Source organism: Pteropus medius, unplaced genomic scaffold, assembly GCF_902729225.1.
Source record: "Pteropus medius unplaced genomic scaffold, Ma_sr-lr_union100, whole genome shotgun sequence".
Lineage (NCBI taxonomy): Eukaryota > Metazoa > Chordata > Mammalia > Chiroptera > Pteropodidae > Pteropus > Pteropus medius.
The window spans coordinates 8,807,325-8,834,523 of record NW_024354502.1 but is presented as its reverse complement, the minus strand read 5'-3'; the positions used below and the strand labels follow the sequence as shown (position 1 = coordinate 8,834,523).

Here is a 27,199-nt window from a genome sequence, read left to right as displayed (position 1 = left end):
TTTACAGCTTATAACACAACTTTTATTAGAAAAGTTATACATAACATAGCATCAACTATTTTCAAGAACAATATTAAACCCAATAAGCAACAAAAACCAGACTAACAAAATGTGTAACAAGAAACTAATGACCTTCTATAATCATTCAATTATCTACAATGTCTTTTTACAAAGGGAGAAAAATCCATGGTTTACAGGCACATCATATTGAAAATAAAGCTGCAATAGCAAGTTTATACAATTACCATCTCAAGAAAATGAATCATCAAAACAGTAATTACGAGTTCACAAATTTAAAACATTTCACATAATTTTAAATTACTGGATATACACTGAAGTCTGAGTTTCAAAAATGATTTTTTTCTCCACAAAGTGCCAACACTTAAGCTAGAACTTTCAGTGTGAGTAATTTTGCCCTAAAAAGTTAAGACACGTTTTGATAATCATAATAGTCACATAATTTCTGGTGCTATCTGATCTGTTAATAATAAAGCCTTTATTTGGATGTTTTCACTTAAATTATAGGAAACTGGATATAGGATTTCTGTTGCAAAGCTATTAAAGTTCCAAGCACAGGAGTGTGCAGCGTTGGAAAAAGAGGTCAGTAATAAAACTTATAATAAATATCAGAAAAGCCATCCGTTTTTACAGCATTGTCTGCTGAAAGGTTAAGTCAACCAGGTGTACAATTTCCCATCAGTCTGTCCTTTGAGTTGGCATAGCAAATTCTATTTTCATGATCTGAATACTCAAATATATCCAAACATCTTTTTAAAACTTTGATTTATAGCCCCTGGAAAGTTATAAAGGTTTTTAAAATTCATTCTATTCTAAAAAGTCTATTTCTGCTCATTTTAGAGCTTCACTAAAACAGATTTCAGGATAGTACGGTCCATTAAAAAGATTCGAATGGAATGATTTATCAAATAGAACACTTTAAAGCAAGTTCTATCTTTTTGTAGCTGAAGGGGATTAGTTACAACACGATTTCACACACCCCCTTGGTCATTATGGAATTCTACTTTAAAACCTATCTCAGTATTTCAAGAGGACAATCTGTGTTTTGGAAACCACGCCTAAGTACTGGTTACCAAGAAGACTGCCGGTATTACTGACGGGAAAAGACAATTCTTTCTGTCAAAGACAGACGCACTCCATAGTTCTTAAACTGTCGGGATTTTTCCTGACAAGTTTTCTTTTCCAGTGCAGTAACGGAGAATTAAGATAAAAATCCTGATTTTTCAACTGCTACTCAAAGTTATACGTGCGCGCCAATATTGCACACATCTGTTCTGAGCTGTTAATCTTCTGGGTCCTTGAGGTGCTCGTTTTCTCCATCAGAACACAATCTATAAAAGCAGTTTCCCTTAAAGATGAAACTGACAAATTTAAAATACTGGAAAAAATGAAGGAAAAAGGCAGAGAGAGACTTTGTACAGACAACAATCTAGATTTTCTGAAAGGGTTTTGTGTGCCCTACACATGGGGGCAATTTGTACACTCTAGTGACCTGAACACTAGCTCTAGTGCCTCTAAGCTGCTCAAACCATGTGGAACCTGGGCCCAGGTGTGGCGATGATGTCGCTGTAGGGCTCTTCCTGTGCCAGCTCAACAGCTTGCTGCTTTTTCAGGACCAGGAAGCTGTAGAACTTCGCCGCAGCCTGCTTCCTGTTCGTGTTCCGACATAACTCAAGCAAACTGATAGACTCGGCACCTGTTTTAGCAAGAGCTCGCTGAAAAGAAAAAAAAAAAAAAGAATTAAAAGTGATCTGCACAGGAAGATGCCAATTTTGGATTCTAGAGAAAGCACACTGCTTCTTTATTCTGTTGGGAGTAGACTTTTTTGAGCAGCACAAAGTGATTCTCATTAATTAAGAAGGTAAAGTATGCTACAGTAAGTCTAAAACCACAAATACAAGAAATAAGCAGTTTCGAGAAATATTAAAACGACTCATTTCTTTGGACATTTAATATGATACAATAGCAAAATCTGGCACTTATAGTTCTCAGTCTATCTATCTTTTGAATCTATTTTGGGAAACCTTGAGCAGCTTGCCTAGTATGGCAGATGCTCAAGCAACCTCCTCTGATGCAGTAAGGCCCAAGGCTAAGTGACATCTGATACTACCACGAATGGACAAATTTAATGTTTGAAACACATTAAATTTGCTCAATCAAATATAAGATGGAGACACATAAAGGAGTACCATAAATCACCACCACAGTTCTGTTTTGCAAGAGAACCACAGGAAAGTAGTCACTGGAAACCTGCCAGGCTTCTTACTCTTGGCCTAACAGTTTAAAATATGTTCTGGAAAAAGTTTCACAAAGGTAGGTTTTCTGGTTATAGCATATAACTTTTTTTTTTTTTGAGTGAGCAATGCCCAAAATCTGTGATGAAAACTTTATCCTGGCATACCTGAAGACCATGAAGCATCTGCTGAGTCCTTTTGTTCCATCTTCGTTCTTCTTGATCCTGATCACCCCCCGAAGCATCTTCATCCTGAATAAAAATGAACCCCCAACACGTACTTTAAGAAAATGCTGACAAACCAAAATATTTCTACATCGCTTGAGAGCTCTAAATTAAACTGTATCTTATTTTGAGTAGGAGAAATTATACTTGATGCTGCTGAAAAAATCACATAGATTTAGTAGAAGTTTGTCTTTCTTAAATTACAAAAGAAAGTCCTCTGTACCTGCAAGCAAACATTTGGCTGAATATATGATTCTGTACTGGTCTATAAGGATGTGGTCTACACAGCGTGGTCCATGGACTATTATTGCTGGTTGGTGAGCTGTTGGTTATTTGGCCCCTGTTAAGATAAGGAACTTATGCTGGGATATAAATCAACTATGCCACTAAACACAGTTTATTTCAACTGAATTTTTTTTTTTTTTAATAGCATGGCATTGTAGATGATTCCTAATCTCATTGTGGACCAGTACCAAAGAACCCACAAACTAGCAAAAATGAGTAAGCAGTACTGGTCTACATGATGTTTTAAAAGAAATGATATACTTCACTCAAGCCGCCTAGCTCCTAGTCACCTGCTACCTACCTAAACGACTTTCTGAAATTGGTGTGGGATGCAACCAGGCTAAAACAATATATCACGTTCCAAAGAGCCAGAAGTAAAAAGCTTTACACATAACAGGAAGCACAATTTTAAATGTTGATTCCGTACTAAGTCTACAATACTGGCACACACTCGCACCTACGCTCCAGTAGCTCCGGGCTAAGTCTGACTTAAAACAACGTAATGCTCCTATTACATTCTAAGCACTAAGTGGTTATGATATCTATAGCTGGCATAATAAAAAAATCACAAATATAAACACATGAAAATGTGTCCAATGCATAACCTTTAGTCTTGGAAGAAATTTTAAAAACTTCAATGCTACCTGGAAGACACTTTAAACTTAAAGAATATATTCTAAGTCTTATACAACTTCAAGACTGAACAGCCAAAACATGCCTCAGGAAAAGGAAAATCCATTCCTAAAACACTTCTACTGTTTTAAGTCATTCAAGCCTTCAATCTATTTTAGCCAAGTCATATCCCACCCCGGTCTAATGAAAACAAAATCCACACATACAAATGAGAAATGTTTGGATAGTTGATTTCCAGGCCACAGTTAACAGTAAGAAATGACCAGAAGATAAAAGCAGCTACAATTTAGAAGCCAAGCAAAATATCAGTGAAAGGCAGTCCCATGTCCTTCAAAAGCCCACAAGGGAGCCAAAATTTGATGTTCTTAAGGACGAACTAGATCACTAAGAATGTGACTACATTCTTACATTTTGCTTATGTCTGAACAATTTTCATCACTCTGATGCTCAGTTATCTCCAATATGAAAAGTAAAAGAGCTGGATGGAGATTTTCACTAAAGCTTGAATGGGAGTTTATTCATTAGAGCTCACTACAACGTTACTTTACCTCCTCCTCTTCGTCATCTTCTTTCTCCTTCTCTTTCTCCTTCTCTTTTTCTGGCAGAAGTTCTAACTCTGGAATTAACTGACAGATGTTTGGAGGCTCTTCCGGAGGCAGCTCTACAGGAGGTATTTCCATCTGCTCTACCTGCTGAGGCTTAAAGTAATGAAAATAAGGCATTTAAGATGTACACTTTAAAAGCAGCTTCTTTTAAATATGCAATATATTCTGCTAAAGTTTTCAAAATGAGAAATACTGGGGTCATATTGCCATAATTCCTCACAATTGAATACAATATACATCTTTTTTTTATTGTAAAGCTACAACAGAAAAAAGAAGCGTCATCTTAGAAAAGTGGTTTTTATACTTTTTAGTATTTTCTTATACTTACTTAAAACTCTATGTAAGAATTTGCAAATAAGAAAAATATAGTAAAAATCCCCCAAATTTTCTGTAGTGGCATTTTAGGAAAAAAACACAAAACCCACTGAACTCCAGGACAGTACAAAAAAGCTTTACCATCAATTAGCCTGGTACTACCAACCATTACTGCATAAAATTGCCTGAAGCTAGCACAACTCAGCTTGGGCTCTAAATAAGAGCCTTGGAGCTCTTATGGCAGCAAATAGGAATAAGGAGACTTATTTTTCTAGGTCCAGCTCTTGAATTTCCTTCCTCAGGCTTTAGTAATAGTTGAAAACATTAAAAAATAGTCTGTAACAAACCAAAGGAATGGTAAGGGAACAATACCAGGAGAGTGGTACTAAAATAACTCATTTACCTATTCCCATTCCTATTCCTGAGCTCAAAAGAAAAATGCTCTTTTTGACAACTCCTTAGCACCAGAGGACACAGAGAAGTGGTTCTTAAAACTGGCAGAGTATTCTTCTGCAATTATCTCTTAATGGAGGCTAAACCAAGAGCCTAAGGTTCCCAAAGAGCTTCTCTTTGCTCAGATTCATTTATTCTATAGACTTAAGGTTGGGAAATACTAAACCAGACCTTCTTTCCTTTATGCTTGTTTTAATTTTCCTATTTTAAGTGAACCTAATGATAGCTGGTCTGAATAGAGTAGCCAGATGTTACTTTAACTTTTTTTTAGTAATTTGAAAAATACATCGATTACTTAGTAAGAAAGCCTAAAACTGCCTAGTACTAGAGATATGCAGGAATGTTTGCTAAAGATTAAGCCAAAAACTGGAACAGAATAGAGCTCCCAGGAATAAACCCACACATATAGAGTCAATTAATTTACAACAAGCCAAGAATATACAACGGGGAAAAGATGATCTCTTTAATAAATGGTGCCAAAAAAACTGGATCCCTGATTTCTGCCACCAAACACAAAATTAAACTCAAAATAAAAAGACTTTTAATTAAGACCTGAAACCATAAAACTCCTAGAAAAAATCTTAGGCAGTAAGCTCCTTGACAGTGATCTTGGCAAATATATTTTGAATCTGACATCAAAAGCAAAGGCAAAAATAAACAAGTCAGACTATATCAAACGGAAAAGCTTCTGCAAAAGATACCATCGATAAAATATTTGCAATTGATATTTTAGCCATTAACCGCTTCTCAGATAAGGAACTCGCACAACTCAAAAAATAAAAAAATAAAAAATCTGATTCAAAATGGGCAGAGGATCTGAACATTTCCCCAAAGATATAGAGATGGCCAACGGATACATAAAAGATGCTCCAATCTCATTAGTTATCAGGAAAATGTAAATCGAAACCACAATGAGATGTCACCTCGTACCTGTTAGAATGACTATTATCAAAAAGGCAAAAAATAAGTGTTGGCGATGATGTGAAAAGGGAACCCCTGTGCATTACTTGTGAGCGTGTACATGACCGCAGTCAGTACGGACACTCTTTAAAAAAGGAAAACCACAACTACCATATGATCCAGCAATCCCACTCCTGGGTATTATCTGAAGGAAATAAATTCACTACTACCTCAAAAAAATATATGCACCCCCATATTCATTGCAACATTATCGAAAAAACCTAAGCGTCAGTCAGTGGATAAAGAAGATACGATATACACATACAATAAATATTATTCAGCCATAAGAAGGAAATCTTGCCATTTACAACATCATGGATGAACCTTGAGGGCATTATGCTCAGTGATGGAAGTCAGAGAAAAACAAATACTATATATTATTGCTTACATGTGGAATCTAAAAGTGCCAAACTCATAGAAGCAGAAAGAATGATTGTTACTGGGGGCTGGGGGAAAATGGGGAGACGTTGGTCAGAGGATAACTTAGTTATAAGATGAATAAGTTCTGGGGCTCTAATACACAGTATGGTAATTACAGTTAATACTGTATTATATACTTAGAAGTGGTTGAGAGTAGATATTAAAAGTTCTTATCACACAAAAAAGTGAACTATGTGAGGTGACGAATGTTAACTAAACTTATTGCAATCATTTCACAATATATATGTGAAATCATTGTTTTTCACCTTAATAGTGTTATAATGTTAATTATTTCTCAATAAAACCAGAGAAAGAATGCTCAATCTTGCTGATAAAGGAATGAAAATAAAATAAATAAAATAAACCAGAACCCAGTTCAGTGTTAAGCATGTCACACTAACTAAGGATGCTCACTTTAGGCCACCATGAAGCAAGACTATCCAATAAGAGTCAGAAAGACTGAAAATTCCCAGAGCATGTTCTCTCATTTTAGGTGCATTGTGCTTGAATCCTCAGCTGCCATTTTTCCTCTCTAGGCTCAGTCCTTTGCATTTTCTGCCTAAACTATTTTACAAGAGCTCCTTAAACAACGCCTTATTTCTAGGGATTTAAAATGAATACCCCCCAACACTATGATGGAGAGATATGCTTGCTTACAGGGATCACAGGCTCTGGGTCAATTTGTCCCGCTTTTCGCTTAACTCCCTGAGGTGGTGGTGGGGGCATGGCTGACTCATCCAAGTTTGTTCTGCTGGTTTCCATCACTGACTCCTGGAGGCGGCTTGGCTCTTCCAAAATGGGCTCATCTGCAATTGGTCATATGAAGAGAAGAGTTAGGTCATACAGTCTTAATATTTTAGGACCATTTACTTTTATCATTAATACACAGGTACTTTCTCAAATGAAGATGGCCGAATAAAATTTTACCTCCACAAAGATAATTCACTTTATAACAATACAGTTAAAGGTGGGAAGAGGCCTTAAAAGGGCAAGTCCCACCTACAGTCCAATGCAGGACAATCCTTTAGCAGACTATCACTCATCCAGTCCTAAAAAGAGACAGCTTCATCTCTAACAAGGCAATCACATGTAATAATATAATAAGGCATGTATTTCCCTGTCCAAAAATACGTGAGTCTACTTCTTTGTTCCTGATTTCTTTCACTCTGTCAATACATAGATAAATTTTAAGCCGAATGTTTATGTAAAACTTCATCAGGAAAACTATTCCCACAGAACAGACCGATAACATCACGCTGCTGATGTTGTTGCTGCTGGTCCTCTCTGGGAACCTCTGGATTTTCAAATTCTTTGAGGAATTCATCCAAATTATCAGCCTCTCCTCCTTTCCTCCTTTTTCTAAGGTCTTCTGGAACTAGAGGTGTAAGACAGCGTGTAAAGAGCTATAAAAAAATGTTAAGAAAACACCTCAATTATAAATCACATTAACTGATAACTCGCCACTGACATTTCTATTTTCCATGTTTTAATAAACAGTTGTAATCAGTATATATATGATTTAGAATGATTTCTACTTAATGTTATTAACATTCACACTTCATTCCATCTTAAAATGATTTTAAATACAGGATTTCAAATTATAATGGCAATTTTAGAAAAGTTGAAAAAAATAAAATTTTGATGCATTATCTTGTAATTCAGAGATAACACCTAAGTTTTAAATTTATTTGCTTACAGTTTACTTTCATATTGATACACTTAAAACCCAATCTAACTGTAATCGCCAAATAGTTTTCTTTACAAAGTGCTTTTTTCACTTAATAGTATATGGTACTCATTAACTATCATTTTAATGTTTTTCATGACTGCATAATATTCCAAGTGGAGAAAGGTGTGTGTGTGTGTGTGTGTGTGTGTGTGCGCGCGCGCGCGTGGGTGTGTATAGGTATCTCAAAAATGAACCATTTTTCAATATTTTGTTTCTTTTTAAAAATTTAACTGTAAATAACAATGCAATGAACATTTTCACAGAAATGGCTTTTCTGTATTTTGAATTACAGAAAATTTCCTCTTTCTTAGGAAAAACTGTAAGACAACTGAGTCAGAGAATACAAATCTTTCAAATCATTTTATGACTGTGCTTTCAATAAATAGCAGTTTACCATAGTCTTGCTACTCTGAAACACTTAAATTTAGAATATAGTAAAATATAAAGTAAAATCAATTGGCTATATGCATATTTCAACTTTAGAAAGAGTAAGAGCCTAACAGCACCATGCCACTCATCAGATGCTTCAGAACCTTGCTTTGGAATATACTGGAACCTAAAGCAAGCAGAAAAGGGCTTATTCTCATAAAGCCAGAATTCTTAATTGCGGGAACACTAGAACTACCACGTTTTGGCCAGAAAGCAACATCTAAAGATTGTATAGACTTGAAGCACAGTATACACTAAGGCAATAGAACAGTTTATCATAGGAGGTTGTGGAGAACTATTATTAAAAACGCTAGTAGCTTTTTCGTACAGAGAAAAATCATTCTACATTTTTTAGAGATGCAGGTGTCACTTATCATGATCTTTTAGATCAAGTTATGTTCAGAATACTGTGGTTTAAGAAAGTTACCATATAGCTGAAAAATAACTGATCAAAAATGGTTCACATGAAGGTTTTAAAAGTATTTTTTTAAATGGTCAAAATGTATATGAAATAAAAAATTCTCCAAATTATATTACCTTCAGTAGTCTGTTATTCCACAAAGGCTGGGCAGGTAAAGAGAAGAGTTTTTCCACTCCCCCCGTCTCTTTCCACATCATCAATTTCTTGGTGGGTGGTGCCAGGTCCAAAGTAGTAACAATATCAGAATAATCACTAAGTTGGGCTCTAATTGTCTTACTATCCAGCTCTTTCACACTGTCAACAATTAGCTTCCTCTTCCTTTTGGCTTTTGTTTCTTTGACTTAAATGATAAAAGAAAATAAAGTCATTTTCCTGACAGGGCAGCATGAAAGGCACAACAACCAGACTGGGTCTCATTGTATTCCAATGTTCTACACATTTACTAGAAAAGTTAAGCCTTATGAAGGCAGAATTGGTTTTAAATGAGGTTTCCCAAGCACCATATAGAAAAGAGGCTGGCATACAATAGGTGCTCAACAAAACTTTGCTGAATAACTAAATGAATATGTATTTAGTACAAAATGTGTAAAATAATTTAAGAGCTAATACATATTCGCCCATGGAGCTTTATACTGTAAACATGGAACATAGCATACTTGGACTTAAGTACTGGGTTCTGCCAATTATTGAGTGACCACTAAGAAGAGTTAACCCTATCTTCCTTACCTCTTCATTTTCCCACTTGAAATATGGCCAAGCACTTATAGGAGTTGTAAAATACTTAGTATACTGTCTGGCATATGGACTGAGACCTCCATAAGTGGTTGCAATTACTATGATTTTTATTGGAAAAGTTACAACTCGTATATGGCAGTTCTACAAGCGGCCTGACGAAGTGAAACAAGCTCAAATACAGTCAGATGGACCTCGGACTCCAGGTCCAGGACTATCACAGATACCTTTCATATATTCACTTCTAACCTTTACTAAAACCTTTGCAAAGTGGGCAGCATTATCTCAATTTCTGAAGACATAAAAAGCTCATGGGATTAAATAAACTCCTCAAGATTCCATCCAATAAGACATATTATATATCACAGGTTTTATATATAAAATATTCCTGTGGTTCAAAGTTCAAGATTCAAAAAGATGTTACAGAGTGACATTCTTTGTCTAATCCCTGTCCTCCAGCTACTGAAGAGTTTCTGTCTCTGAAGCAAAAGTTCAAGTTCTTAAAACAGACGGCCAAGCCCAACTTCCCTATGTTATAAACACTGCAGTGTATCTCCCTTACCTCGTTTAGAATTCTCTGTAATATTTGTCACAGTACAGGTTTTACTTAATCACTCATGTTCCCCTAATTAGTATTTAAGTTCTGTGAGGATAGACTTGTTCATTGTTACATTTTTAGTTCCTAAACAGTCAGGTAGATAGTAAACACTCTTTATAAACCAGAAGCCCAAGTCACAGCTTTTGCCAATCAGATTCTAAGTAGGAAAGTCAAAAGGTAATCTTGTTTCTACTTACAATAACTACATCATGAATTATACTGTAACTTTACAAGTATTCTAGCCCATTGTACCCATAAACCATCTAGAAATTTTGAGTTTCACGTTCAAATTATATATCTCAAATTGCTTCTCTTAAGCAGCACTCTCACCCCATTAAATGTTTTCTATGTTTCTTAATAAGCACTGAAAGAAATAGGAGATTGCTTTTAGAACCTTTACTATTAAAAAAGTATTTTTAGGTTTTCTTAAATTGCAGCCCTACTATATAGAATCCAGAACTTTGGAAAATAATTGATTAGTCAGTCCTATACTTTACTATAAAGTTTTCTAATTGTTACATATGTGCCCTGCTAGCATTATGGGAATCCCAAAAGACTAAGATACATATTAGAAAACTTGTTCTATATGTTTATATTTCACAGCAACTTATATATTCTATAATTATATATGAATTAAATAAAGGTCCTACGATAGGTGACAGAGAAAGCAGCTTAGTTATCTAAAATGAGAGTAGCAGAATGATCAGTGAACAAGAGCCAGAGCTAGGACCTTATGTTCTAAGTTTTGTTAAGTCGAAAAGTATGCTTACCAGTGATATCAATAGGTTCCAAAGCAAAGGCTTCTTCTTCATTTGGAACAAGTGTTGTTTGATCAGTCATGGTTGGCATAGGTTCAACAGGATCCACTGAATCAGGACTATCAGGCCCACCCACTATAAAAACAAAAATTTGGTCACAAAAGGCTCAGGTATTTGATATATATCCTACAAATGGGGGAAAAAAAATCCATCTGTGAAACAGAAAGAAACCCACTGGTACCAAGAAAAAAGTTTTCTAGCTATGAGGATGTCCCTCCAGAGTTGAACCCACTGGCCAAAAAAGGAGGAGTGGCATAAACACCTAAAAGAATCAGAATAAGCAATCAATCATAATCACTATTTTTAAGAAGATTTATAGTTCATTAAAAGCTTAAACTTTTAGTCTGTGGTCTTCTATGTTAAATGTCCTTCTGGATATCATACACTCATGCCCAGATCACTGAACCTGAAATGCTTACTTGATACGTTATCATCCTCATCCATATCATCATGTGCAGGCTGTTCGGGCAACATAACCCCTGTCTCAGACAGGGCAGGGGGATCATCAAAGATACCACCATCATTATTACTAATAAGTTTGTCATCTGAAATAGAGAATGTAATTGTTATAATTTTTGAAAAAAATACTAAAAGAACAACAGCTAATCACTAGAAAAATGTTAAAATAGATTAAAAAATTTAAATCTATTCAATTTGCATGTTTCTCTTCATGGTCGTGTACAAAAGTATAAACAGTATATAAAAATATTCCTCATTCCTAATTTATATTTTCTAGTTTACGTCTCTATTTTAAAGCATATTTACTTAACATAGATATCAAACACAAATATAGCAGTTTTAAGAACTAGGAAAATTAAAAACCCTGAGAGAAGCACTTTTAAACAGAATGACATTTTAGGCTAGTTTTACAAAAAACTTCTACTGAACAAAATGGTCACAATTTACACATATATACCTAGAGAGTTATTTACTCAAGACCCGGAATTAGCGACTGCTCTAAACACTGCATAAAGAAAATTGTTAGAATAACCAACTCGCTGTGACCTACCTAATATACCACCATCATTTCCTTCTCCAAAATTGTCATCCTTATACTGGTCTTCATATTCTAAATGGTTAATTTTCTCATTCAGATTGCTGGTGCTCTGTTCAGGCTCTAACAGGAGGTTAGAAGCATTGGTGCTTACTAACATGTCATCATCCTCAAAAGCACTGCCTTCTCTCATTATCTCACGATCATCCATTCCAAAGTCACCTGAACAAATTTTAGTCAAAATCATTAGTTGAAAAAGTTAAAAGCATCACTGTTACAAAAGAAAAACAATCTTTACAATTTTAAATCTTTAGCATTTATATTTCATAAACTGATTCTGAGGCATGACTAGCAAATTCAACTCCAAGATCCAAACTTAGGTTACTGTAAATGTCAAGTAAATCTAAATATATATGTCTGTTAGGTTGCATTAACATTCATAGACTTAAGCTTTCTTGTTAAGTTTTCATCAAGAAAAGAATGGTTTGCTACTATTCCAAAAAAAATAGTAGGTACACAATGCAACTGTTCCAAAATACTTTAAAAGCATGTAACACTTTAATGTTGGCACTTGTCACACAAATCAATGCATAGGTCCTATCACTGTGTACAGGGAGCAGGTGTAGGCAAAGAATAATCTTTGAAGTTTGGTGCATAAATGGAAATGATGCTTAATATACTGGTAGGAAGGCAAATTCTCCTGATGAAAATGCCTAAGATGAAATTTTAAGTCTTTCCGTCCATGAATGTTAACACATGCCTGGTTTTCTTTTTCAAAAGACAAACACAATTATACATTATAGCTTGTGGCTAGTGATTTACCAAAATCATTTTCTTGTAGGATACTGATGTTCCCAACTTCTTCTCTCATGGTTATCTCTTCTACTCTACTCTGGTTCAGGCTGAACTGCTGGGCCACATCGATGTCACTATAAAATTATTTCAAATACATTTTAGTCAAGTCTCATTGTAATATATTTATAAGAAAAATAATCTCAAGTGTCTCTGGAAGAAAAAAACATACAACCTATCAAGGTTTTAGGAGCCTTAAAATTTAGTACTAAGTAAATGACTTGGAAATTAAACTGTACTTAAATTTTAAAGCCATCAGTGACGAGGCAAGCAACATTATCATATGCTGAAATCACTACATAAAGCAATATGGTATAGAGAGGAAAAACTTAGCAATACATGGAACAGATAGGCATAGGTTTTTATCAGGGCCCTGCAACTTACAGGCTATGTGAACTCTGAACTTTCCAGGCTTTTCTGAGACTGTTTCTTCCTCTAACAGATAACTTTTCATATTGTTTAAAAATATTAAATAAAACGTAACGTTAAACACCAATCTGCAATATCATTGGCCACATGCAGAATGTAAATAGTTCACAACAAATCACCAGGCTTGTTTGGCAAATAAGTAGCAAGGAAAAACATAAGAGAGACGCCAAGAGCTGGTACATATTTTTTAAAAGAGACTTATGAGACATACCAACTAAGTGCAGTCACAGACTCTGCACAGACCCTAACTCAAACAAACTGGAAAAAAGGCACTGTCAACTGGGACATCTGAACACTGACTGGATATATTATATTAAGAAATTACTATAATTTTTCTAAAGGTTTGATGTTATGTCTTAAAATTTTTTTCCTCTAAAGAGATAAATACTGATGTATTTACAGATAACATATGTAATATGCTTTAAAATAATCCAGTAGCTTTTTTTATTGATAATAAAAAAAGTTGGATGATTAATACTTGGGATTCATAATACTCATCCCTCTACTTTTCTCTATGTTAAAACATTTCCATGTTAAAAAAAAAAAGAAGTAAAAGAGGAAAGAAACAGTAAAGCGGCTAGGTAGTGCCTAGCACTAATTAACACACAAAAAAACAACATAAATCAAATTTAATTAGGAATAAATCATTTTAAAAAGCAGACAATATTGTCAAAAAATAAATGGACTTGGTAACAGAGAGTTTCTTGGTTGACAACTGTGCAACTTAATTACTTGGAAAGTTAGTCACATTCCCTGTCACTGTAATATCAACTGAATTTTGAGGACTTGAGGGGAATAATATACCATAGTATTCTGCTGTAACGGCCATCTCTGTACAACTTTCTCCCCTTAAATGTGTGTTGTGACAATGACTTTTTCACATTCTTCACAGAAAGTTATTTCATGTTTATTAAAAAAAAAAAAATTGTGGCTGAGAATAGCCTGGCAAAAAAAAATAAAATAAAATAACCAGTAGATGATTTTAATGGATTCCCCTGAAGAAAAATCATGCAACAATAGTTCAAGTTTACTGACGTCATTATACAAAGCACACACCACAACTGGTCACCTTACATAGCTTTGGCCTAAGCACATCAGAATTCTCTTAACTGTGTTAAAGTTCACATCATTTACACTATTACAGAAGAAGCATTTCTAGGTTATACGTTTCATATTTACACACTGTCCTAAACAAAGTACATGTATTTTAGCTGTTAACCCAATGTCAAAACATTCCAAGGAAAACTATACATTTGGAAGGAAGCCAATAACATGTGTTTTTATAGACCAAGTCACCAATTAAAAAAAAAAAAAAGACATACTCTAAGTCAGGCAGTGGCTGATCAAAGTCATGAAACTCTTCAGGTAAAGTAATTGCATTGTAAGCAGCTTCTCGATTTTCCTCAGGCAGGTCAACGACACCTGGAAAAGAAATGGAAGCTTCAAGGCCTGGCTACATTATACATTATCCAGGGATCAAAGGAAGGTAGTCAGTATAATTTCCTAAGGTTATATTCTAGAAAGTAGAAAAGTACTTTGATGCACAATTATTTTTGTTTTTCTATAATCATAGCTATACAAAAAAGTCAAAGCACTAATTATGCGTTAAGCTAATAAGTCTTTACAAGGATATGAACAAATAGAAGTTGGTTATTTTAGGGAAAGTGAGACTAAAAGATTTTCATTTTCTTCATATTTTCCCCTATATTTTTCAGGTTGTCTATAATAAATAGGGACTGCTTCAAAAGATAAAAAAAAAAAAACAAACAAACCCCAACAATTATTTAAACAAAAGGCACTTAGTAGCTACGTGTTAAGAAATAATTCAACACAGCCTCTGCCTAAATATTTTACTTTTAAATAAAATCTTAGATCTCAAAAATGTCACTGTTCATACAATAAAACTGAAGTACTAGAATATTGCCTCAGTAGAAACTACTGTAGAAAGCCTCTCCTACACATTCGGATAATTTAGAATAAAATATCATCAATGCTTTAAAAAATTACAGAATGATATGAATTCATATATAGCCCCTAGTAATTATCTATGAAGATAAAAGTTTAGAATCATTACCTAAAACAAAATGACAAAAACTTTGAGAACATTTAATAAAAATTTTCAACTTAAAAGTGAATTTAATTTTAAAGATACACTGTACATTAAAATTATTCAGGAAAAAAAATTAAAATTCTAAGATTTTTTTTATCTGAGCTAAATTAAAAAAAATCATATAATTGGTTTTCTACAGTTTAATCTCTGATGCCTGAGTTCTACAAAAGTTGCTGCAAAAGGGGTTAAAAGAAAAAGGCAGCTACAGAGGAAGAACAAAAAGGAGTGACTGTCGTAATCACAGAAGTAGAATACTGCCTTGAACGACTGCCTCTCAGCCTCACCCTATTTTGAAGGGTCCCTTATACTGCAATGAACATAAAACAAAACATGTTGATTTAGAATATTTTTTAAGCAGTTTTACACACTGAACACGAGAAGCTCCAAAGTTAAAAAAAAAAAAAAAAAAAACTTCACTCTTCTTACCTATTTGGCAGCCATCTTTATCTTAATGAATGCTTCATTACAGTCTGCAAGGAGATATTTGGCTTTTCTGTGATAGATTCGAACTACTCCGAGTAAAAGATGTCCTGATGTTCGGAGTGCCATCTTCACCTGTGAAGAAAACATTAATATTAATCTAATTTATAAAATTAATTTTCTGGTTTTAGAGGTAATCATACTTCAAACCTTGTACTTTGTACAATTTATAGGCAGTTTTTGCTTTATATCTTCATATTTTTATCATTTATTTGAAGTTACCTCATTTTCACCTAGATTTCTCAGTGCCTTTACCAGTAAATTCCCCAAGTATCCTCAAAGGACAGACTGGCAGTTAATTCATGAATTAAACATGAAGGTAGCTATGAAGTAGGTACTAAGGTGTTCCATGGATTGCTGTTGTGATTAGCAAAATAAAAAGTGTGTGGCACTTTTGGATGCTAATCCAGAGCCACTGCTCCTTGCGAGCTAACTGAAATGAGATTCTGTTTGGGAACTGACTGTCCCCAGCCTCGAAGGATGATTGATTGTCCGAGTCTTCTCTGCTAATGCTTGTTCCTGAGTGGGAGTGTAACCTAGTTCAGCCAAAGAGAAATAAGTTTGTCACAGTTTCTACGATTTTTTTCCAATAAAAGAAAAATGCCCCTCTCTTCCTTCTCCCTTCTGTGTTGTGAGTAGGGCTTGGAGCTGTTTGCAGTCACCCTGTAAACGAGGCCATAAGTATGAGGACAAGAAGCCAACAAACTAAGAATGTGAGTCCTTGAATGACATCACTGAACTTCTGAATCAAACCAAACTAAACCTTGCTATTTCTAAAGTACTAATTAAGTAAGCCTGTTAATTTCCTTATTGTTTAAGCCACTTTTCACCGAGGTTTTATTACCTGGCTGGAAAGCATACTGATAAAAGACAATGGTACCCCAACTTTTTCACCAGAAAATATACTTTTTATCCTGTTTTTTTTCAAGGTAGATCTCGATCAATGCTTATGTGAGATGAGATACAGTAGTTGGGAAAAGAATGAGACAAGTAAACACTCAATGTAAATAGAAAGACTCAAAATTCCTCTGGCTATAAGAAAAATTTTTTGAGAGAATAAGGTAGCATGAACTCAAACTCTCCCAGATCATTTTCCAAATCACACCATAAAACTTAGCAAATGCTAAGGTAGCAAAGAACATTATTAAATATTTGCTTAAGTTATGATTAGTAAATTGTTATTTATAAAATGAGTTATTTTTAAATTCTATGTATACTCTCTGTATCTAGGAATTCTATTTATGATGATCCTCAGGCTCTACATTATGCCCATTTCATGATTTACAGCATAAATTTTGATGTTTACTGCTATATATTTTTAAGTGTATAAAATTATAATAAATTTGTGATAAAATCTAGGACTTAACAAATGATAAATATGATATGAAAAATACCCAATTAAAACATTGCTCCTAATGGAAAATGATCTACTTTTATGATGTGGTCTTAGAAAGTTTAAAATGAATATGACTGCATTTTAAGAAAGGGAGATTAAAAAAAAAACACACACCTTTGTCTGCTATTTTGTTCAGAATTAACAACCTTTAAAAGTGGTGTTTGGACAAAAAAGGCTTTCTTCCTGGGTTAGTTTGGTTCCCAGTTTAGTTGCTAGCTTATGTTGAGTGTAGGTATCATAAACAACAGGCTACATATCCAGGAAAGTTCTGCAGAGGATGCCAGAAGAGGGAAAAGAGAGAAGACATGTAGTTGCGACTGGTCATATGTCTGACACTTGCTCTAAATGATTTAACCAACATTTCCCCATAATAAGAACTACACACCAATAGCAAACATTAGAAATCTTCAGGTCAGTTAATCCTGTGGAAATCTCTAACACAATAATAAAACAAAATTGATCAAATAAAAACCTACTTACAAATGGATCTTAAAGTGTTATTCTCTCTCACATACATTCCACAATCTTTTTACATTACTTGTCACCTTTATGAATGCTTTGTTTTATGGCCGTTGGTGCAAACCTTCATATATCTGATTGTGTCATATTTTGTAGTATCCCTAACAGGGTACAAAGTACTCTGCAAATACTGTGAAAATTTTTTTGTCCTTTTAAGCTAAATCAAGCTCAATATTTGCTTATAGATGTTAAAGATTAGCCACACCTATCAATTTAAAAAAAAAAAGAGCTAAATTTCTCCTTTTCCATTCACTTATCTCAATAAGCATACCAATAAAAAAGTAAAAAACATCCTGTTTCCACATAATTTGACCAGCAGTGCCAACTGGTATGATCTCCCCACAGAGCAAATTGTTAATGTATATCAGAAATCTAAATAATATGTTTATCACCTAGCCCATCAATTATGTTCCTGAACATCAATATTAAGAAAAGACTTGTGAAATGTGAACAAAACATTTAGCAAGCAATGTTTACTAAATGATTATTATTTTTTTTTTAAATAAAGACCATAAAAATAATCCTACCACCTAGAGAAATCTTTAATAGTACTTTGGCATGCCTTCTAGACTTTTAAGTGTGCATGCACTCATAATTTTTTTTCTTTCTTGTGTGTACATAAAAACTGCACTGTTTTATAACGAGACTGTATTTAGGAAAGGCTTTGTTTGTAACATTATCATAATTTTTAATGGCTGCATTGTATAGCACCAAAGGAATTAAAAAAAAAAAAATTATCCAAAACAACACTGGTAAAATATATCACAATCAAACCACCTAATTACAGGTCCGTAATCCTTTATCTGAAATCTGAAATCCTAATGGCCAAATGTGTTTTGGATTAAGAGCTTTTTGAATATTATAAAGCTAACGCAGCGCATATGCTGTATACTGAACATTCCCAGGAGCATTTAGAGCAGCCGCCCATAAACATACACATTAATATTTCTGCAGTGAATTTATGAACATCCAAATGATCTTACTTCAAATTTGGTCAAATCTGTTTTTTTTTTTGTATTTAAGTTCTCTGGATAAGAGACTATGACATTACAATGTAACCATTTAAAATGACAGCAGAGCTATGAACAGAGCTTTTTCTAAATGCAGTCTTGTTACAAAACATTAATTAATGCACTATTTGTGCATACACATAAAAAGGAAAATTATGTGTAAAATACATGCACAAATAAAAGTCTAGAAGGCATATCAAAAATACTGAAGGTTTCTTAAGAACTACTCTTATTTATTTAACATATATGCCCGTATTGTCTAAACTGCCAAATATAAGAGGAAGACTACAGGTCACCTGTTTCCCTCTGTAAAGTTTTAATTTGAACAAAGTTTTGAAATACTGTCTTATAAATAACCTGATAGAAATGTCTTTAAAACCAGTAAATTCCAATTGTCTAAACTGCCAATTATAAGAGTAGCTCTCAATGCTGGGCCAGACAGCTGTGATGTGGAACGTTTCCACAGCGGGACACTCAGTACACGTATGCATAAAAAACAAGGTCCAGGAAAGGACTTTTACAACACAGATGTAATATATATATTATATTCAAGGACTTCCTTTGAGATTAGTCCTACGTACTTTTTCAAGACAACATGTCTATTCTTCAATGAAATGCTAATGATGTTAGATATAATTGCATCTGTGTGTTTTAAAAGGTTCTTTTTCTTGGCAACACAAAACCTTTGTATTACTTTAAGTTATACTATTTTTGAAATCCAAAGGTGAAAACCATTGCTTCAGAAGTTTCAGAGCATGTCAATAAAAGCTCCTCTAGGAACAGAGCAGGATAAGTTAAGGACATTCACGAGGCCTCTGTTCTAGCGGGAGACAGACAGTAATTAAATATTTAGGGAAAGAGCACAGCTTACAAAAGTTCTGAAACTGGGAAAATGCTTGTTATCTTCGAGAAACAACAAGTAAGCCTGTGAAGCTTAGGTGGAACAGGTGGTATGGATACTATTTGCTAGGTGGGTAAGATACACCTGACTCCTGCAACCATTTCTACTTAATGGGTCCTTATTTTGAATGTTGTAAATTCCTAAACTCACACACATATTTTACTATAAAAATATCTAGAAAGCCGAATATAAAATATTTGAGTACTGCCCAACCACATGTTTATCTGACATTAAAACAGGCAAATGAAACTATCTGTGTACTTATAAGATTTTTTAAAGGAAAGAAAATACCAAACTGGAATTCTGGATAATCTATGGATTCTCTTTGTGTCCAATATACATAGATACCTACTTAAAAAGTTGTTTTATAGAACTCTATTTTACGTATCAATAAACAATCAACAAAGTGAATAAAAATATCGACATCAATCATACCTTTGGTGAGATGATACTCTCCACACTGCTCTCTAAATTACACTCAAACACATGGGCTTTGGTCAGCTTCTTATCCCAATGGGCCGCCAGCCAAATTTTGGCCAGAGGCCCTCTTTTACTGAGGACAAAATGTGCGTAAAACATTGTTCCGGTTGACTATAAAACAAGAGGAAATCTGAAGAGGAAAAAAGTTAATATAAATACCATGTAAGAATTGAAATATTTTTTGAGACATATAAAAAAATCTGAAAACAAAATTTCCCATTCGTTTTAATATGAAAACTGTAAAAGGCTTGAATTAAATAGAGCATGCATTTAAAAAAAAAATGGCAACCTATTGCTTTAATTTTAGAATAAGAAAAAGACCCCAAAATATTAAGAGCTAAAAGGCAACGGGACCAAAGTGTCAAATTACTTTCATGCCTATCATCTTAAAATAAAAGGGCTACTTTAAAAAAAATAAATAAAAACTGTCATCAGAAAACTCTTAATTCTTTTTAAAGTTCCAAAGTGTTAGTTCCATTTCTATGCTGATTACTGCGGAAATAGTCTGCTTCTGGCCAAATGCTATAGAATATATTCTTCATGGCAAGAAAAAAGACTGTCCAAGAAGAAAACACTCAGGCACAAATACTAATAACCAATGCAGAAACTTCCATTCTTAGACCCCCATTAAAAACTGAAAATCTCAGCTTTATACAATAATTACCACCTCATGACAAGCACTGAGCTAAGCATTTCACATTCTACCAAGCAAAGATAAATAGGTGGCCTGGCCCCATTTAGAAAAGCTGAGGCTTAAAAAGGTAGTTTTTTTCAACTCAAGAACTTTAAAAGCACTTGTTTACTTATAATTTAACAACTAAATTCAGGACAATGATACAGTATAACATTTATCTTATGACTGAAATAATCTTAGTAGAAATATAAGTATGTTATTCACATTTTGTTTTTCTTTCAGCAAGCTAATTAATATATAAGAAAAAAAAGGCAGTCTGAAAACTCCAGCTTGAAGAGTATACTATGTAAATTGTTATTTCCCTTACATTATTTTCCCCTTTTCATAGATTTTTAAATCTATTTGCCAAGTGAATTTCTTTTTCTAAAATGTCCATGACTAGAATTAAGGTATACGTATGTCATGCTTTTACAGAAATAAACTTGAGCATACCCGTAACACATGAAAAGTATTTAAAAAGTCTTTAAAATTATATTCACAGAGAATCCCCCAAATAGTACAGAGGTGATGTATCCTTTAACCAGTCTCCCCCGATGGAGACGTCTTACATAACTATAATATTAAAATCAGGGCAGACACTGGTACAATGCATATGTAATTGTCTTTTGCCATTTTAACACACGTGCAGATTTGGTTAATGACCTCCCAGGTAAACAAGAGGCAGAGCTATTTCATCACCACAAAAGATATCCCCCTTCATCACCTGTCACTTCCATTCCTTGCTCAGTGCCATTCCTAAGCCCGGACAACCACCACTGTTTTTCAGCTCTTATTGTGTCATCTTGAGAATGTTGCATAAATGAAATCATAATCATACAGTTGTGACTTTTTGGAATGGCTTTTTGGACTCAGCATAATGCTCTTGAGACCCATCCAAGTTGCTGCATGTATCAATTAGATTGTATGTTCCTTATTATTGCTGAATAGCATTCCACAATTTACCTAGGCATTCACCTACTGAAGAGTATTTGGTTGTTTCCAGTTTTTGGTCATTTCAAATAAAGCTGCTATCTATAATTGTGTATATATGTTTTTAGTGAACGTAAGTTTTCACTTTGCTAGGGCAACTGTCCTGAAAATGTGATTGCCAGATAGCATGGTAAGTGTATTAGTTTTTAAAGAAACATTAACATAACTTCTATCAAAATCCTGAGGTTTTTTTTTTATAGCTATAGACAAGATTTTTCTCAAATTTATAGGAAAGGCAAAAGAATAATAGCTAAAACTATTTTGAAAAGGAATATAGTGGGAACAAATTATCCAATTTTAAGACCTCTCAAAAACAGATCCACAAAACTAAGTCTAAATGTTTTCACAAAGATGCCGAAGCAATTCAAAAGAGGAAGGATAGTCTTTTCAATAAATCATGATTGAGTCTGAGTGACTGGATATCATCCATGGGCCAAAAAAAAAAAAAAGAACCTCGATTCGAGCTTCACACAGCATATAAAAATTAATACAAAATAAATCGCAGACTTAAAACTATAAAACTTTTAGGAAAAAACACAGGGAAACTTTTGGTACCCAAAGTTTGGTAAGAATGTTTAGAGAGGACACCAAAAACATGTCCCATAAGAGAAAAAAATCTGATAAATGGCCTTAAAAACTTTTTTGCTCTACAAAAGAGCCCATAGAGGATGCAAAAACAAGATACAGAATGAGAAAAATATTTGCAAACCACATCTGACAGGGACTGGATCTAGAATATATTTAAAAACTCTCAAAACTTGAGGGAAAAAACTCCTAGAACTTTGCTTATTGTACTTTCAATTAAAACCTGTGCCCATTTTTTCCAATGATGTACAGGAAATATACATTAAACACAGTACAGGTAAAAGATTTCCTGCCTGTGCAAAAAAAAAAAAAATGTTTGGGAGGGTAGAGGGTGGTGAAGCAAGGGTAATTCAGTCAGGTTTGCCTCATCTCCAGTTTTCATCAGAGCAAAAGGTCTGGAAATTCCCTGAATAGATGTTCCTAGGAGATCATTAATTCACTAGGAAAAAATTCTCAAAAGAGAAAAACAAAACGGGCTTCACCAATTGCTTAACGTTGTGAACACTTTCTCTAAAATGTGGAGTTAAAAAAAAGGATTAAGAATGTTAAATTAGGAAGACTTCAGTTCAAACACTCTAAGGTAGAAGCATTAAATAACACCTCAAGTATATGTTGTACCCCTCTTAGCAGTATTTTACAGATCAAAATATGATTTCCATAATCAAAGAGCCTGCTATGTTGCAAATCAGTGCTTCTATTTCAAGCCTTAAAGTTAGTACAAAAATTAAACTGCCTCTACAGCACTACAGAAATTGACAGGGTTTTGTAGAAATCCAATATGGAAGTGTTCTCAGAAACATAGTCATTGTCATACACAAGTCTCAAGTTTCACTACACAAGATAGTTTTGGTGCAAATAAAAACTCTTAGAATACTGCCTGATGCATGACAACTACTAAATGTGTGCCTAACAAATAAAGAAATGGGATACATCAAGTGATTTAATAATTGACATATGTAAACAATTCTGGAGATTTTAGAAATTAAAACTACTGGCACTTGTCAACAGGTGTCAGTAGCTCATGCCAGCACTTCAGCTGCTAGGCAGAGTACCATGCCTAAAATATCCCAGCTATGCTGAGGAAGATTCCTAAATAGATGCTTTCTTGGCATGGGATGGCATTGTGGGGGGGGGGTAAATGAATGTTGCTAAAGAGTGGCCCTAAAATTATTCCGGGAAACAATTAGCAAGAGGAAATCCCCCTAATATCTAAAGGAAGTCCGAGGCACAGTGATGGATCAACTATTAGCTTATATCTAAATAAGGAGAAAGTATAATCACTGTTGTCTTTTAAACCAATTTTTTCCCTTAGTAATACCAAACTTGAGCCAATCTTAAAAGTTGATTAATTTCTGCAGGCTTTGAAGATCCTAAATTCTGTTAATACTTTACAAAAGATCTTAGCAGAAAGCCTGCATTTGGACCCATACTTTAGCAATTTCGTGATTTCTCAATTTTTTTTTCCTAAAGCAGCAACTTTTTTCAACTAGTCCTAAAAAATAAAATTTAAGTTTGATATCAAATGGCAGATCGGTATTTTAGAACATATTCAGGAATGCAAAAAAAAAAAGGGGCATTTTAAGATCTTTCCAAAAAAACAAAAAACCAGTCAAATTACAGCTCAAGTCTCTACAATAATGTTAGTCATTAAGATATTTCACTCATCCTTTAGAAAGCAAGGCAAGACAGTGATTGTATAAATTGGTATAAACCTCTTTGAAAGGCAACATCTTAAGAAAATTTTAAACACTCATACTTTCAAACCAGAAACTGCAACTGCCAGTAATAATGCCAGATATACTTAAAAAATTTCTTTTTTGCGTATTACTAAACTCTAACTATTTTACGTGTCCCTCCTCTTCATGACAGTCCTACTAGGTAAATTTATACTGGCCCACTTTACAGACCAAGAAACAGACAATTAAAAGATAAGTAATGTGCCAAAGGTCTCTAGTATTTAATGCAAGTGGAAGTTAAACTTCAGAGCCCACACCTCTAACTGTAATACTATGTTACCTTGCCAGCATGACTTTTAATAGCAAAATATAAGAAATATGGTAACCTACATGGGCGCTAAGAACAGACTTTTAACAAATTATACAGCTATACAACAGAATTCCATGCAGCCTTAAACAATGATACAGGGTCCCCAACCCCCAGTCTGTAGCTTGTTAGGAACCTGGCTGCACAGCAGGAGGTGAGCAGCAGCTGAGCAAATGAAGCTTCATATGTATTTGCAGCCTCTCCCCAGCACTAGCATCACCGCCTCAGCTCCACCTCAGATCACCAGGCATTGGATTCTCATAGGATAGGAGCACCAGTCCCTGGTGCCAAAAAGGTTGGGGACCACTGATATAATAAAAATATTAAAAAAAGAGACTATCTATATAAATTACATGCACCTGTGTAAGCACACAAATGAAACTGATGACAGGGGTTCCGTTTGGTAAGTGGCTCTTCTGGGAAAGTGAGGCATACGTTTTTGTACAGATTGTTTTTTAACCTTGGAGAATATGCACACATCACCTACTTAAAGTAAAAACTATTACATTGGCAATCAAGATACAATCTTGCTTTGCAATTAACTAGCAAATTAAGCTGCTTAATCTGTGTAGTTCACTTCCCTAACTATAAACAGGGAAGGTTGAAAATCCAGTGATTTACTATTCTTGGAAAAAGGCAATACCTCAAATAAGAATAGAACTCTCTCTTTGGGGGCCAGCGGGAATGTCTCAGGGACTGAGGTATTTCCAACCCTGCACACTAGTACGCCCCTCCCTTTTGTTACTAACATTCTTTGAACAAGAGTTTACAATCAGACAGTCTTGGGTTCAAATTCAGCTCTCTACTTAGTTGTTTTGTAATGGTTAAAAGTTACTTAACATCCGCTTTCAGCTTTCTCCTCTATAAAATGAGGATATTTACCTGACAGGATTATGAGAATTAAATTGAACAGCACATCTACCACACTGCCACAGTAGAGACAGAGTAACGGGGGGAATTCATAAATATATGCCAATCAGTATAGCATCATCATGCTCTAACAACCTTGATTGATTGGAAACTAAAACCATCAAGAATCTCCAGTAAATTAAGATAACTCGAATTCCAGGTTTCAATGAAGAATCGATTCAGGAAGAATTTAAATCGCCAAGAACATCTAAATTACGATAACCACTCTTGATGGAAAACAATTTGAGTGTACTAATGTGCTGCCTTTATAAACACAGAAAAGGTAAATAAAAGTTATGCTCTAGCAATTTTATTTCTAACTTGTGTATAAAAAAACACAAACTGTTAAGTAATTTAATCACTGAATATGGCATATGCCTCATCAATGTTTTCTCAAAACAATCATTAGTTGCCGCCAACATTAAATATAGAAATTTAATGACTCTACAACTTAGGAAAACTTTTCCAGCCTGTCTCCGAAATTCTGCAGACTCACACAGCTCATCGGCATTTACATTCATTTTAAAGAAGACAGAGATCTTCTCCTGGAATTTAGTGGTTATTCTAAACCGCGTAACGGGAGCAAATGTTAACTTTTCGCTTGCAAAGAGAAGTCGATAAACACAAAAACCCTTAAAAACACAAGCGCGTTTTTGAACGATGAAGACAGCCTAACAAATTATAAGGTGACCAGGCCCTCCAGCATTTCCTCCTTTCATATCTGAAGAAGGCCTTAGCGCCAGCACAACACGACACTGTCACCCCACACTACCGCTGCGGATCATTCGCACAGCCTTTCTCAGAGAGGAAAACGACGCTAAGCGTTTGTCAGAAACACACATCTCCCCAATGCAGCTCAACAACACTCAACATCCTCCAACGTTAGAAAATTCGGGAGATGGGGGGAGGACCGATTCCCTAAGAATCAGAAACGACGTCTCTTGGCCGCGTTTTCTATTGGTCGGACCAATAATTAATATTCCCAACGCAAAATTTTTCCTTTTAAAAAAAAGAAAAAGAGAGAGCAGCAGTAGTGCCCGGCGTGGGGCCGCCGCCGCCCTCCGGCCGCATGGGGCCCACCAGGGCAGGGGCCGCGTCTCCGACCCCCGCACCCGAGCTCGATGGAGGGTCGCTGCCCCTCCGAGCGGGCACCGCGGGCGCCGCCGCCGCCCCGAATCCCGCGTCTTCCGAGACAGCCATTTTTAGCCGAGGAGTAGGCGGCCCGGTCCCCAGAGCGGGCTCGTTCAAACCTCCTCCTCTTCCTCGGCGGCCCCGGGTGTCCTCTGATCCTCGGGGAGACGTGGCTCCCCGAGGAGCCGGCGGAGGAACGGCTTTCTGGGCCGTGGAATGGGCCAGGACCATTTGTTGCGGAACGGGCGGTGATGCGGGGCCCCGGCTGCGCGGGTCCTGGCCGAGGGCGAGCCCGGGGCGAAGGGGCCTGGCAGACGGCGGGGCGCAGGGGGAGGCTGCTCGGCCCGCGTCCCGGGGCGCGGCGAGTGCCGCCTTCTCCCGTCCCCTTCCCCCCCGAGTCCGGCTTCCCGACAGCAGGACGGCGGGGACGGGGTGGGGGAGGGAGCCGGAGAATAAGGGGTCCCCCGACTACCTTACCTTGCGGTCCGCCGGGAGCCGGGCGGGCTGGGTGGCCTGGGGAGGGGAAGGGGGTCGGGGAAGGGGGCGGGGAAAGGGGGGGAGCTCTGGCGAGATGTAGCTTCGGAGCAGCTCCCGCCGCCGCCACAGCCGCCGCCTCCTTTCCGATTCACTCAAACAAACAAGATGGCTGCCGTTACGCCGCGGCTCTTCCTGCCGCCCAAACCCTCGGTTCAAATCGGCAGGATGTTTACGGTCAAAATGGTACCTGTGCGCCTGCGCAGCTAGCGTCAGGCCCCGACGGAGCGACGCAGGCGCAATGACCATTTCCTTTTTTGGGGGGCCCGCCCCCCCAGGCCGTTTGCAC

The 27,199-nt window shown here is 35.7% G+C and overlaps 1 protein-coding gene across 1 annotated transcript; it reads right to left on the bottom strand.

The window, feature by feature from the left end:
- Nucleotides 1-26,980, bottom strand: RAD21 (RAD21 cohesin complex component). The gene is made up of 14 exons (XM_039854038.1): nucleotides 26,854-26,980; nucleotides 20,001-20,175; nucleotides 15,697-15,814; nucleotides 14,472-14,580; nucleotides 12,691-12,797; nucleotides 11,884-12,090; nucleotides 11,294-11,419; nucleotides 10,827-10,949; nucleotides 8,843-9,066; nucleotides 7,391-7,550; nucleotides 6,805-6,953; nucleotides 3,943-4,092; nucleotides 2,420-2,503; nucleotides 1-1,733 (listed from the first exon to the last, which is right to left on the bottom strand). The coding sequence occupies exons 2-14, from the start codon at nucleotides 20,142-20,144 to the stop codon at nucleotides 1,542-1,544; spliced, it is 1,893 nt and encodes a 630-aa protein (XP_039709972.1). The 5' UTR covers nucleotides 20,145-20,175; nucleotides 26,854-26,980; the 3' UTR covers nucleotides 1-1,541.
- Nucleotides 26,981-27,199: the final 219 nt, after the last annotated feature.

What these genes read in the sequence shown, in the direction of transcription:
- RAD21 (XM_039854038.1), bottom strand. Translation starts at nt 20,144, where the DNA reads ATGTTTTACGCACATTTTGTCCTCAGTAAAAGAGGGCCTCTGGCCAAA. An exon ending in AAATGATGGTGGTATATTAG is followed by an intron (nt 11,420 to 11,883) that starts GTAGGTCACAGC and finishes TCTCTATTTCAG; the next exon opens with ATGACAAACTTATTAGTAAT. An exon ending in AGATGCTTCATGGTCTTCAG is followed by an intron (nt 1,734 to 2,419) that starts GTATGCCAGGAT and finishes TTTTCTTTTCAG; the next exon opens with CGAGCTCTTGCTAAAACAGG.